The sequence below is a fragment of the Chlorocebus sabaeus genome, chromosome 27 (assembly GCF_047675955.1).
Source record: "Chlorocebus sabaeus isolate Y175 chromosome 27, mChlSab1.0.hap1, whole genome shotgun sequence".
In the NCBI taxonomy this organism is placed as follows: Eukaryota; Metazoa; Chordata; class Mammalia; order Primates; family Cercopithecidae; genus Chlorocebus; species Chlorocebus sabaeus.
In genome coordinates, this window is record NC_132930.1 from 3,486,014 (window position 1) to 3,500,040 (window position 14,027).

The window sequence follows — 14,027 nt, forward strand, 5'->3', positions numbered from 1 at the left end:
AATAAATTTTAGATATCTACTGTATAGCAGAGTGCATATAGTGAACAGTACTGTATTGTCTACTTAAAAATTTGCTGAAAGAGTAGATCTCAAATGTTCTTATCAGAGAAGGTAATAAATAAGAAGGAGGGAACTTTTGGGGGTGATGTATATGTTTGTGGCATAGATTGTGGTGATAGATTAACGAGTGTATACTTATCTCCAAACTCATTAAGTTGTATACATTAATATGTACAGCTTTTTGTATGTCAATCGTACCTCAAAAATTGGTTAAAAATTAAACATAAATAAGATAAAATGGAAATGTATAATGGATAAATAAAATTAATACGTAAGCCTTTGTTTTAAAAAAAGAATTTAGCCCACTGTCTCTACTATTAAAACTGCTTTGTATAAGTCACAGTAAATTTCCATTACTTTTATCTTTATGACACCTGTCATGACTGTTATCATTTTGAGGAAACCTTCTTCACATTAGTCATGAAACAATACAGTAGCTTTCTAAGAGGGCACTTTGCCTCTCATCTGTCTAAGAAAATATATTTTTGGAAGGGCATTTATTTTCCAGTCTGCAAGTGGGATTTGGAACACAACTGGTAGGATGTGAGGTTTCTGAATGCTGGCCTCACGGTTTGTGAATAAGGCCACTGCTTCCTAGGTAACTTTTTGACATATTATTTTGAGATGTAACAGTAAAAATACTTATCAACAGCTACCAGAAATCAGGTTTTTGTCTAAATGCCAGTAAAACATGCTTGAACTCAGGGGTGTCATATATGCCTGTCTGTTATACACGTCTATATTTTTCTTTATATAAAGAACATTTAGAAATTCACCTCTTTCCTAAAACTAAGGTGGCCTCTCTCTAAGCTTGTGATTGTGTATGAAATCTATATATGAATGAAACATATATATTTATATATAAATACAATATGTATATTTATTCCTTTCTAAAATTAAACTTTATATTTTCATAAATGTGTGTGTATGTGTCAGTGTCTGTGTATGTGTAACTGTGTGCATTTCTATTTTTTTCTGGTGGTTTTCCATAGAAGTTAGGTCTAAATGTTGTTTCTAAAAAACGCTGAAAATGAAAGCTAATTGCCTTAGCAATATTAGATCATCAAAATAGAAAGCACTACAGAAAATTTTAAAAAGTTTTAGCCCAGTTTGTTAAATTGCTTAATCATTACATGGAACAAAGTGTTTTTCTGTATGATAATGTTCAATATCATTTTCTCCCTCGTTAGGAAACTACATACTTATTGATGTTTGTGAAGCTATGCACAAAAGAGAATTTCTTTCCTTAGAATACTGTTTGTTAGTCTGAAATATGTTTAAGAAGTCATTGACTAACTGCCTGCAGAACCGATAACACATTTTCCTCCTGTTTTCTTGGCAGGTGAATATATTGTCATGACGGTTTACTTCCACCTCAGACGGAAGATGGGTTATTTTATGATTCAGACCTATATTCCATGCATTATGACAGTGATTCTTTCTCAAGTTTCATTCTGGATAAATAAAGAATCAGTTCCTGCTAGGACTGTATTTGGTAATTGCAATTCATTTCTTGGGTGTTTCTGTTCACATTACATTTTATTCGTGATTCATGGGATATTTCTAAGAAAATCTTAAACCCTAATACATCATACTATCCTGAATAAGGAATCATATAGGCTTTCATTTTTATGTAGCCAGTACAAAGTAATAAAGCCTGGGGAGATTCAGGCATCCTTCGTTTCCTCCTGGGCCATGCATCAGATTTCCCTTGTTGAGCACCAGACAGGTGTAGACCAAATGTGAATCTGGACATAATCTCACTTTCAGTGATATTCTTGGGCTCCTAGTAGAATGCTGTGTAATTGAATTAAAATTATATCTGCGTGTTAAAATGAAATGCATTGGCAGCTTAAAATAAAACAAATAAAAGTCATGGCTGAATGAATATGAAAGCCTTAGAATAATTTAGCTTTTAATGAAGTGGGCCAAAATGCAAATGGTTTAAATGTGTTCAATTGGGAGGTATTATGTGCTGGGTTTATAAGCTCATCTACTTACATACTTCTTTTTTTCTAAACATTGTTCTTACTTTTTGTTTTTATTGTGGCTTCATATATACTGTATAGTATTCTGAACCATATAAAGTTCAGAGCATATGAGTTTGCAATTTTTATAACACTGTATTCTACATATCAGTCATGCTTTTAAATAGTAGAATTTGTTATAATTATGTTTATTTTAATGTCTTTCTCTATTATTTCTGTGTTCATTGTGAGTAACAAAAGCATTCAGTAGTAGAATAAGAAGAAAAACGATCAGAATTGCTCTGGAATTGTGGTGTAGCCCTCACAAGAGTGCCAATTCCTCTTTGCTTTTCTACCTAGTAGGATCACAGCCATGGTATAATATCCCTTATCACACAATAGCTGAAGAGATGCTGGTGCAAATGAACTAAATAGAATGGGAACTTTTCATCCTACCTCCCCATCCTTTTCGAGAACTGTTGATTAGGGTGTCTTAGTGTCTTCAATGGATCTGAAATACTCTATAGATAGCTATCCTCCCTTTAATCTTAGGTTTCTCTAAGAATGTGTTGGAGTATGAGGATGCATTACAAAAATAGAAAAAAAAGTATTGGAATTATACTAGAGAAACTCATATCGGGGGGCAATGGTGGAGGGAGGGTGTGATCTTAGGAAGGCAGTGAGGAGGTATAATGGTACCTTAAAGAGTTATGAGGGTTCAATTAAAGAATAACTGCACAACTCAAAGTGTTGAATAAAATTTAGCTCTTAAACGTAGATTTGAAAGCAGAAGAGAGAAAACAACAAATCTAAACTGTGGGTGTCAGCAAGTCTAGGTTTAAACCCAAATCTGCCACTTATTTTCTCCATTCATAAGATTGTGACAGTACATCTCACCTTCATAGACTAGTGAGGATTTAAAAAATTACGTATAGTACTCAACATAGGGTGTCTGGACCACTTGGTTCATATTAATTACTTACTCCAATACTTCTCCAGTCTAAGGAAGATAGATTTTGTTCTGATTTAGTTTTCTTGACTTTTAAGTGTTTTAAAGAGAGCATAACTTTCTAGTGTGTACTATTGGATGCTCTGCTAAGTTCTTGATGTTCATTATCTCATTTAACACTCAAGCTAATTTTATGTCTTCACACATCATCTTTTGAAGCACTTTGACTAGGCAAGAAGTATCTACTGAGGCTGAGCATCCGAAGTCTCTTAACTTTTTCTTGTAAAAAAAATATAAATATTTCAGGAGCTACCCTCATTAAAAATTAAAAAGAAAACACAGAAGTTTCTACTATATCTTACAAATAAAAAAACTCTTGTATACATATTGTTTTTTAAGAAAAATGATCCTGAAGAGCATGTAGAACAGCAATTAATGATCCATCATAGGTGCCTGTAATCAACGGGTGATGGTGCCATAAGTGCAGAATGTGGAGGCAAAAAGCCTAGTTTCTTACCCAGGGACTATCACTTGTTAGCTGTGGACCTTCAGTAAGTTACCTTTGCCTGCTTCCTCATGTGTTAGAACAGGATGAATGATTGCATGTACCTCATAGGACTGCTCTAAGGATTAAATGAGTTGATTTAGAAAAGCACTTGAAATAATGCCACATGCATAGAAAATATGATTTAAGTGTTATTTATTAGTATGGCATTCCATGCTGCTATCTACTTCATTTGAGAATCATTAATTGATATATTAATGTGACTACCTGCCATATATTATTATTGTGATGGCTTGATAACCTTTTATTTATTTCTTGATTGATTACAACCTGATAGCTACTGTTCATCTCACTTGTCCCCAAATAATAGAAATTTCCAGTGGTGCCGTGAAGACTAGTATTGATTACAGCTGTACTCACCCAACATTTCCTATCCAAATAAGACATTTTAAGAAAACTAAGTAGCAAGAAGTAAGGATACTAGTAGTACCAAAGATAAACAGATTTGCCAAATATTGTTAACCTTAATAATTACTCAGCAAAGTAGTCATTATTTTCTTTTTTTTTTTTTTTTTTTTTTTTTTGGAGACAGAGTTTTGCTCTGTCGCCCAGGTTGGAGTGCAGTGGCCAGATCTCAGCTCACTGCAAGCTCCGCCTCCTGGGTTTACACCATTCTCCTGCCTCAGCCTCCCGAGTAGCTGGGACTACAGGCGCCCGCCACCTCGCCCAGCTAGTTTTTTTTTTTTTTTTTTTGGATTTTTTAGTAGAGACAGGATTTCACCATGTTAGCCAGGATGGTCTCGATCTCCTGACCTCGTGATCTGCCCGTCTCGGCCTCCCAAAGTGCTGGGATTACAGGCTTGAGCCACCGCGCCTGGCCAGTAGTCATTATTTTCTATAGATAAGGAAAATGACTCAAACATATTAAGAAACTTCTGTAAAGTCAAATTGTAATTGGTGGACCCAAGACAATTTCTATCTAACTTTGACAACTCAGTCATTCTGTCTTCACAGGAGGTGTGGGGATGTGGGGGCTTGTGGAGGATTCCAGAGCTGCTGAGTGAGATTATACGGATGTGTGCTAAAGATACTTTGTGGCTGTTTTTTTTTTCTTTTTTTTTATTGGAAATTTGCCCATCTTTTGTGCCCATGTGCCAAGATATTGTTTTCAGTTGAGCAGAGAAATTATGTCGGTAATTAAGTGTTCAAAGACCTAAGATGTGTCATATTGATAACGATTAGATTATCATTGAGGGTCTATGAAGGTACTTTCTTAGGAAAGTTAAGTTTTAAGTATTTAGGAGGAAATTAGAAATCTATTTGCATATGAGATTTAGGTAAATATTAATTCTGGGCAAATTTTTTTCTCCCCTAACTCTTATTTCCCTTTCCACTCATAAGAAGATAATTTGTTGGGTCAGAGACATCATTAGAGACCGTACAAAACCAAAACCCCCCCAAAAAAAAAAATCAGTGTAATGAAAGGAGCAGAGTGTGCTAAAAATCTCTCCAAAGACCTTCTATCTCCAAAGCTGTATGCCTCTAAGTTTTCTAATTATTCCAGTATAGTAAAACATTAAACACAAGTAAATGCCAGCTGGCATATCTTAATCATTGCTATTTCATTTTCTAGGAGTGGCCAGCCAAAAATTCACTCTTGTGTACAGTCTTTGCCTACTCTTACACATCCTCACTCAGCTTCTAGGCCAGCCAATATGGTGCATATTCAGCATGCTAAATGCAGGCAATGGCATCAATAATTGGATATATTTTTTAAAATGTGGCTTTTAAATGTGTTCAGGTAGGTGCCGGCTAAGCCATACATGACAGATGAATTGTCTTCTTGGATGCAGAGGAAACATGGATTCTTATTCTGAAGAGTTGGTTTCTATTTGTTATTCCACTGGTTTTCATTTAATCAAATGTTCCACTTCAGACCAAGTATAATAAGCATACCCTTGTCACGGCAGTTCTTTCTTTAAATTTTAACTCCAGGAGAGATAAATTTTAATGTCGAAAGAGGTGACAACATTTAAATACTTAGCCGAATGTTTGTGCCAGCTAATTTCCCAGTTTTGCCAGTGTCATAAAGTAGGAACCATAGTATCTGGAGGGCTATTCTACAAACTTTAAAATCAAATTGATTAAAAATAATGCAAGATAAGTGGAAGGTAGCCACCTATCCAGCATGTGTGTTTGTGTGTGTGTGTGTGTTGGTGTCCACATCATCGTTTAACTCATGAACTTGGTGATCTATCCTCCTAAACAATTGGAAAGTAATTATTGAATTTGTGGGTCAATAACTGCATTAGTATTCTGTCTGCTTGACATTGGTAAGGGCATTCACATGATAAGAGGAGAAGATAAAGACCACTACTTCTGATCACCAAGAAAAATAGTCCTATTGCAAAAAAAAATAGTTCAACGTGACATAGGGAATCTTAAGTTGCTTATATTTGAATTTGAGTATCCTTTTTGGTTATCACAGTATGGTCTCTGTAGAATTTTCTGAGTACTGAGTAGTATTATTATTTATACTGAACTGTTCATATTTTATTCTAACTGCTTTTAGCATTGTTTCTATGACATTAGAGGAAAAATATTGCTTACATATCTGAGAAAGTTATAGAACTTTTTTGAATTCTTAATACTCCATTAAATTTAAATTGTTATGAACAAGAAAAACATTTTAATCTATCATCAAACGTAGCTAAAATTTTTCAGTTATTTTATTGTTTATTCATATATCTCACAGCCAACATGGGAATGGTGCCACTTTTCTGAGATTCAAAATGAAGGCCTAAATGTTCCAAGGTCTCTTTCTGAAATAAAATCCAATAAATTCACAATATAGCATTTTTTATAGATATTTATATATTTGAATAAATTCATTTTATAATCTATTTTAGACTAATAAGAATGCTAACAATGTCACAAAATATTTTTAAAAGGGAATACAACCAAATTCTCAAGTTTCTTTCTCTGTGTGGTGTCTCAGATCTTTATAAATGCTGTGTAGCTCATGTGCTGCACAGTTGCTCCAATTTTTCATGTTCTAAGCATTGAAGATTTAGAAGAGACTGGATTTCAGAGAAAATGGATTGGTGAGGAAGTGGAAAAATGAGTTTTTATTTCCATGGATTTATCTTGTGCCTAGCACTATGTGAAATATCATAAACCTGCAGCAATCTTAGACTTGTCTGCCCTCAAGAAGACTATGGTTAATAAAGCTGTGGAAATGAGGGTTACACACATGTTATCAGTTAAGGAACAGTAGTAGGCAGAATACAACAAAATTCTGAATTGAGGAGACCTATTATTTTCCCCAAATCAAAATGTTTTATTCCTTCAATATTGCACTGGACTCATTATCTCTTTGGTTGAACATGCATTATTTGCCTTTCAGCTGGGGATTGGTATTGGAATACGCAGTTTAAATGCCTTCAACATCATTGTTCTATTATTATCATCATCCCCATCCCCAAACATGTTGTGTGTCAACTTCAGGAGCTATCCTAGTTGTTATGTAGAATCAGTTTAAATGGATGTAGTAAATCCTCACAAAAATATCCAGACTTAACTGTATAATATAGGTTAGACAGACATATATACATGCAGAAATGGACAAGTGCCCAAATATTAGCATTCTTAAATAATGTGTTACTCTATAGTACCAGTGACAAGGAGAATTTTTCTACTAAGAGTGGAAACTGATACTTTTTCCAAGCTAAGGAAAGAGCGTTCCTGGATGTGGTGCTTCAGAAGACTATTGATGGAGGAGAAGTACTTATGTTCTTTTTGCAAATATTTTCCAGCCAGCTGTGAACTGATGGGTAGTATAGGTCCAATATTTATAATGCCAAATTGCTCTGGAAATCTATTCGTCCAGTAGTATAACTTTATTGTTTTATATATTTGAGGCTTCTGCACAACTAGTAAATTTAGTATTTTAATTCAATAGATAATGTTCAAAGATAAGAAAGACCTATGTATAATTTATGCCTTTTCTGGCAGTGGTTCTCAATAGCAGTGGTCCATGCTTGACTCCAGAAATTCTGATGCTCCAATTTAGGAGGACAGTGTTCCTCACTTCTCATTCCTAGCTGAGAGTCAGCGCTTCAATGAGTTACTCTTCCTGATAGGTGTGTGTCTGTTGAGTCCGGTGGATGTGTTGGCATCGTTTCCAGTATCATCCCACTGTGTGCTAGGTGCCTTACACGCTTTTAACCTTTATAGAAAACTCAATCAGTAGGTGTCAAATAAAGACCAAAGAATTTTCCAAATTCAATGCAAGACTTATTAAGCAATTATTAGAAAAACTAGGCTTAGAACCATATCTTTCTCTCACTCCAAAGCCTGTGCTAATTTTATTGAACCACTAAGATTCCAATTCTCCATCAAAGATGGTTTTGTTTGAGTTATTGTAAGTTTTGTTAACGTTATCGCACCTGATTTTCTAGGTTTCTGTTGTTGGTGGCAGTGGTTTTTTTTAATATAAATTATGGTAAGGTGTTTTGTCTCTCTGCTCTTTTGCTTTGAAGGAATAACAACTGTCCTCACCATGACCACACTAAGCATCAGTGCACGACATTCTTTGCCCAAAGTGTCCTATGCTACTGCCATGGATTGGTTCATAGCTGTCTGCTTTGCTTTTGTATTTTCGGCCCTTATCGAGTTTGCTGCTGTCAACTATTTCACCAATATCCAAATGGAAAAAGCCAAAAGGAAGACATCAAAGCCCCCTCAGGAAGTTCCCGCTGCTCCAGTGCAGAGAGAGAAGCATCCTGAAGCCCCTCTGCAGGTACTTGACTTAATCCGCCTTTAGTTTAAGATTTTAGCTTCCTGATCAAATTTATGTTGTTAGGAGAACAAACTGAGGACTTAAAAATCCTGATATCAACTTGTAAGTCATTTAAAAATCCAGAAAAATATAAAAGTAACTGTATGAGCTTAAACTTTATGTTGGTGATTAAAAGCTTAAAAAGTAAACAGCTGTGACAGAGCTAGATGTAGGCGAAGCTAATTGTTTGAAAGTTTCTTTCGGAGTTCCATGTTTTATTTTTCTACAGAAAAGGGCAAAATCTCATGTATACTATTAGGAGGAACCTGTGAACATCTGTAAGTGAGTTGAGAAAACATTCTAATAGAGTTCATGGTGCAAAGCAAAGCAGCAGTTAGTTTTTGTTTGTTTCTTTAAAAATTTTGCTTATGTTTAATTTTTGTGACTACATAATACATGCATATATTTACGATGTACCTGAGATGCTTTGATACAGGCATGCAATGTGAAATAACCACATCATGGAAAATGGGATAGACATTTCTTCAAGCATTTATTATTTGAGTTACAAACAGTCCAATTACATTCTTTAAGTTATTTCAAAATGTACAATTAAGTTATTATTGGCTGTAGTTGCCGTGTTGTGCTATCAAAGAGTAGGTCTTATTCATTCTATTACTTTGTACCCATTAATCATCCCTATCTTCCCCCAACCAAATTCCCACTACCCTTCCTAGTCTCTAGTACCATCATTTTACCCTCTATGTTCATGAGTTCAATTGTTTTGATTTTTAGATCCCACAAATAAGTGAGAACATGCAAGTTTTATCTTTCTGTGCCTGGGTTATTTCACTTAACATAATGATCTCCATTTCCATCCGTGTTGTAGCAAATGACTGGATCTCATTCTTTTTTATGGCTGAATAATCATTCACTGTATATATGTACCACATTTTCTCTATTCATTTATCAGTTTATAGACACTTAGGTTGCTTCCAAATCTTAGCTATTGTAGACAGATCTGAAACAAACATAGGAGTGCAGATATCTCTCTGATATACTGATTTCCTTTCTTTTGGGTATACACCCATTAGTAGAATTGCTGAATCATGTGGTAGCTCTATTTTTAGTTTTTTGAGGACCCTTCAACTGTTCTCCATAGTGGTTGTACTAATTTATCTTCCCACCAACAGCGTACACGTGTTCCCTTTTCCCCACATCCTCTCCAGCATTTGCTATTGCCTGTCTTTTGGATATAAGCTATTTTACCTGGGGTGAAATGATGCATCATTGTAGTTTTGATTTGCATTTCTCTGATGATCAGTGATGTTCAGTACCTTTTCATATACCTGTTTACAATTTCCATGACTTATTTTGAGAAATGTCTATTGTATTAGTCCATTTTCACACTGCTGATAAAGACATACCCAAAACTGGGAACAAAAACAGATTTAATTGGACTTACAGTCTCACATGGCTGGGGAGGCCTCAGAATCATGGTGGGAGGTGGAAGGCACTTCATACATGGTGATGGTAAGAGAAAAATGAGGAAGAAGCAAAAGTGGAAACCCATGATAAACCCATCAGATCTCGTGAGACTTATTCACTATCACAAGAACAGCATAGGAAAGACTGTCCCCCATGATTCAATTACTTCCCCCTGGGTCTCTCCCACAACAGGTGGGCATTCTGGGAGATACAATTCAAGTTGAGATTTGGCTGAGAACACAGCCAGGCCATATTATCTATTCAAATCTTTGCCCATTTTTGATTGGATTATCAGATTTTTTTCCTATTCAGTTGTTTGACCTCTTTATGTATTCTGATTCTTAATCCTTTGTCAGATGAGTAGTTTGCAAATATTTTCTTCCAATCTGAGTTGTCTCTTCACTTTGTTAATTGTATACTTTGCTGTGCAGAAGCTTTTTAACTTGGTGTGATCCCTTCTGTCCATTGTTGTTTTGGTTGCCTATGCTTCTAAGGTACTACTCAAGAAATTTTTGCCCAGATCAACATCCTAGAGATTTCCCTGAATGTTTTCTTGTAGTAGTTTAATGGTTTGAGGTGGTCTTAATTCATTTTAATTTGATTTTTGTATATGGCAAGAGATAGGGGTCTATTTTCATTCTTCTGCATATGAATATACAGTTTTCCCAGCACCATTTATTGAAGAGATTGTCTTTTTCCCAGTGTATACTTTTGGCACCTGTGTTGAAAATGGGTTTGCTGTAGGTGTGTGGATTTGTTTCTGGGTTCTCTATTCTGTTTCATTTATCTATGTGTCTGTTTTTATTCCAGTACCATGTTGTTTTGATTACTATAGGTTTGTAGTATAATTTGAAATCAGGTAATGTGATTCCTCCAGTTTCATTCTTTGTGCTTAGGATAGCTTTGGCTATTCTGGTCTTCTGTGGTTCCATATACATTTTAGGATTGTTTTTGCTATTTATGTGAAGAACGTCTTTGGTATTTTGATAGGGATTGCACTGAACTTGTAGATTGCTTTTGGTAGTATGGAAATTTTATTAATACTGACTCTTCCAATCCATGAACATAAAATATTTTTCAATTTTTTGGTGTCCTCTTCAATTTCTTTCATCAGTGTTTTCTAATTTTCATTATAGCTATCTTTCATTTCTTTGGTGAAGTTAATTCCTAGGTATTTAATTTTATGTGTGGCTATGGTAAATAGGAATACTTTTTTATACCTTTTTCAGATTGTTAACTGTTGACATACAAAAATGCTGCTGATTTTTGTATATTAATTTTGTATCCTGCAACTTTGCTGTATTTGTTTATCTGTTCTAATAGTTTTCTTGTGGAGTCTTTAAAGCAGCAGCTCTTAACATGGGCACACATTAGAACTATCCCATGGGGCAGGGTGGGGCCTGTACCTGTGTATTAAAGAAGAAAACAAAACCAATAAGCAAGAAGATAAATAGTTGTAGTAAATGTACATTCAAAATTAGGAATTCTTGACCTAAAGGGATAGATCTAAGAAGTTGTGGAAAGCCCAGTAAGAGCTATTGTATTTTACATTTGACACATCTATGAGTCTGTGATTTAAAAAAACAAACAATTAAAAAGTGTCTTTTTCTTCATGGAGTCCAACTGTACAAAAATAGTAAGATCTTCATAAAAATGTAGAAGCAAACAAGCAGCGCCACTTTCACTCTCTTTCCTCTTCTTCTTCCTCTGCTAGTCCCCTATTTCCTTCTCTCTCTTTCTCTCTCACTATTGCTCTACTCAGCTTCTTTTTTGAACCAGCAGACAAATGCCTGTGGTCACTTAAACACAGTCTATGGCGTTTGCCACAAACGGTAGTCTAAGACTCCCTTTGTTTGCATACACCCAAATCAACACATGTATAAATCATCAGCTTTATTCTCTATTGATCACAGGTCAGTCCCTTATTCATTCATTAATTGATATATTCACTCATTCAACAAATATACATTTAGTGCCAACTTTGTGCCAGATTTCCTGTTTAGAGTCTGTGAGTAGATAGTGTACCATAAAACAAATATCCTGCCAGATGGAGCTTACATTTACTTGTGTGGGGCAAGGGAGAGGAGGCAGACAATATTAAAAAACATAAATAACAAAACAGGTGATGTGTTAGATGGTGATAGGCTATGATAATAGTAAAGCACTAAAGGGGACAGGAAGTGCGGGAGGAGGATGGGATTCTGTTCTCAGATGCCAGCTGAAGAAATTAGGTTAGGCGTTCATCCTGGCGGGAATTAACTGGTCAGGGTCCTGCAATTTATAGCTCTGCTCCTACAGGGCACTGGATCCTTTAAGAGTGACATGTGTGCAGGTGAAAAAACAATATCTTTCCACTAAGTAAGTCTAGATAGTTTATATTTTCCTTTAAATGAATCAATTTCATCATGATTTTGAAAATCATCAGAATGAATTTTACATACTATTTATTAGTTTAAAAAGTACTGATTGAGTATGCAGTTTTATTTTCTTTCCCATTCTCCATAGGTAAACTTGTACCCTCCATGCTTGTTGTTTTATTTTGCTTTGCCTTGTTGTATTGAAGCCTTGATAGAAGATTCTTTTTATGGAATCTTTCAAAAACTGGAGTCTTGAATTTATTTATTTATTTCGTTGTTTCTATTTTCTATTTTTATTATTATTATACTTTAAGTTCTAGGGTACATGTGCACACCGTGCAGGTTTGTTACATATGTATACACGTGCCATGTTGGTATGCTGCATCCATTAACTCGTCATTTACATTAGGTATTTCTCCTAATGCTATCCCTCCCCCCTCCTCCCACCCCACAATAGGCTGCATATGTGATGTTCCCCTTCCTGTGTCCAAGTGTTCTCATTGTTCAATTCCCACCTATAAGTGAGAACGTGCGGTGTTTGGTTTTGTGTTCTTGCAATAGTTTGCTGAGAATGATGGTTTCCAGCTGCATCCATGTCCCTGCAAAGGACATGAACTCATCCTTTTTAATGGCTGCATAGTATTCCATGGTATATATGTGCCACATTTTCTTAATCCAGTCTGTCATTAATGGACATTTGGGTTGGTTCCAAGTCTTTGCTATTGTGAATAATGCCACAATAAACATATGTGTGCATGTGTCTTTATAGCAGCATGATTTATAATCCTTTGGGTATATACCCAGTAATGGGATGGCTGGGTCATATGGTACATCTAGTTCTAGATCCTTGAGGAATCGCCATACTGTTTTCCATAATGGTTGAACTAGTTTACAATCCCACCAACAGTGTAAAAGTGTTCCTATTTCTCCACATCCTCTCCAGCACCTGTTGTTTCCTGACTTTTTAATGATCGCCATTCTAACTGGTGTGAGATGGTATCTCATTGTGGTTTTGATTTGCATTTCTCTGATGGCCAGTGATGATGAGCATTTTTTCATGTGTCTGTTGGCTGTATGAATGTCTTCTTTTGAGAAATGTCTGTTCATATCCTTTGCCCACTTTTGGATGGGGTTGTTTGTTTTTTTCTTGTAAATTTGTTTGAGTTCTTTGTAGGTTCTGGATATTAGCCCTTTGTCAGATAAGTAGATTGCAAAAATTTTCTCCCATTCTGTAGGTTGCCTGTTCACTCTGATGGTGGTTTCTTTTGCTATGCAGAGGCTCTTTAGTTTAATTAGATCATACTTGTCAATTTTGGCTTTTGTTGCCATTGCTTTTGGTGTTTTAGACATGAAGTCCTTGCCCATGCCTATGTCCTGAATGGTATTGCCTAGGTTTTCTTCTAGGGTTTTTATGGTTTTAGGTCTAACATTTAAGTCTCTAATCCATCTTGAATTAATTTTTGTATAAGGCATAAGGAAGGGATCCAGTTTCCGCTTTCTACTTATGGCTAGCCAGTTTTCCCAGCACCATTTATTAAATAGGGAATCCTTTCCCCATTTCTTGTTTTTGTCAGGTTTGTCAAAGATCAGATTGTTTCTATTTTATAATTATTGAGTCATGATTATATTTGAATTCCATCTTTCTGCAAGTTAGTTTTGTTACTCCTTTTCTAGCTCCTTGATTTCGCCTCTTATTAATTTATTTTCACTGTGTTTTATTTAATAATAAATTTTTCTTATTGCAATAAGATTTCCTTTGCAAACAGCTTTGGCCATAATTCATACCTTTAAATATGTAATATTATTATAATTATTTGCTAAATGTTCTATAATTATGTTGCTACTTTTATCTGTGAACTAAGAATTATTTGGAGATAATATTTTCAAACGGGATTTTTGAAGACTTCATAAATAATTTTTA

General features: G+C 35.1%; 1 protein-coding gene across 1 annotated transcript in view; it reads left to right on the plus strand.

The window, feature by feature from the left end:
* GABRA4 (gamma-aminobutyric acid type A receptor subunit alpha4) overlaps positions 1–14,027 on the plus strand; it is a 73,711-nt gene that overhangs the window by 21,079 nt on the left and 38,605 nt on the right. Inside the window, exons 7-8 of the mRNA XM_008017485.3 lie at positions 1,403–1,555; positions 8,023–8,282. Of these exons, the coding sequence (XP_008015676.2) occupies positions 1,403–1,555; positions 8,023–8,282 (413 nt within the window). The remainder of the gene's footprint in view (positions 1–1,402; positions 1,556–8,022; positions 8,283–14,027) is intronic.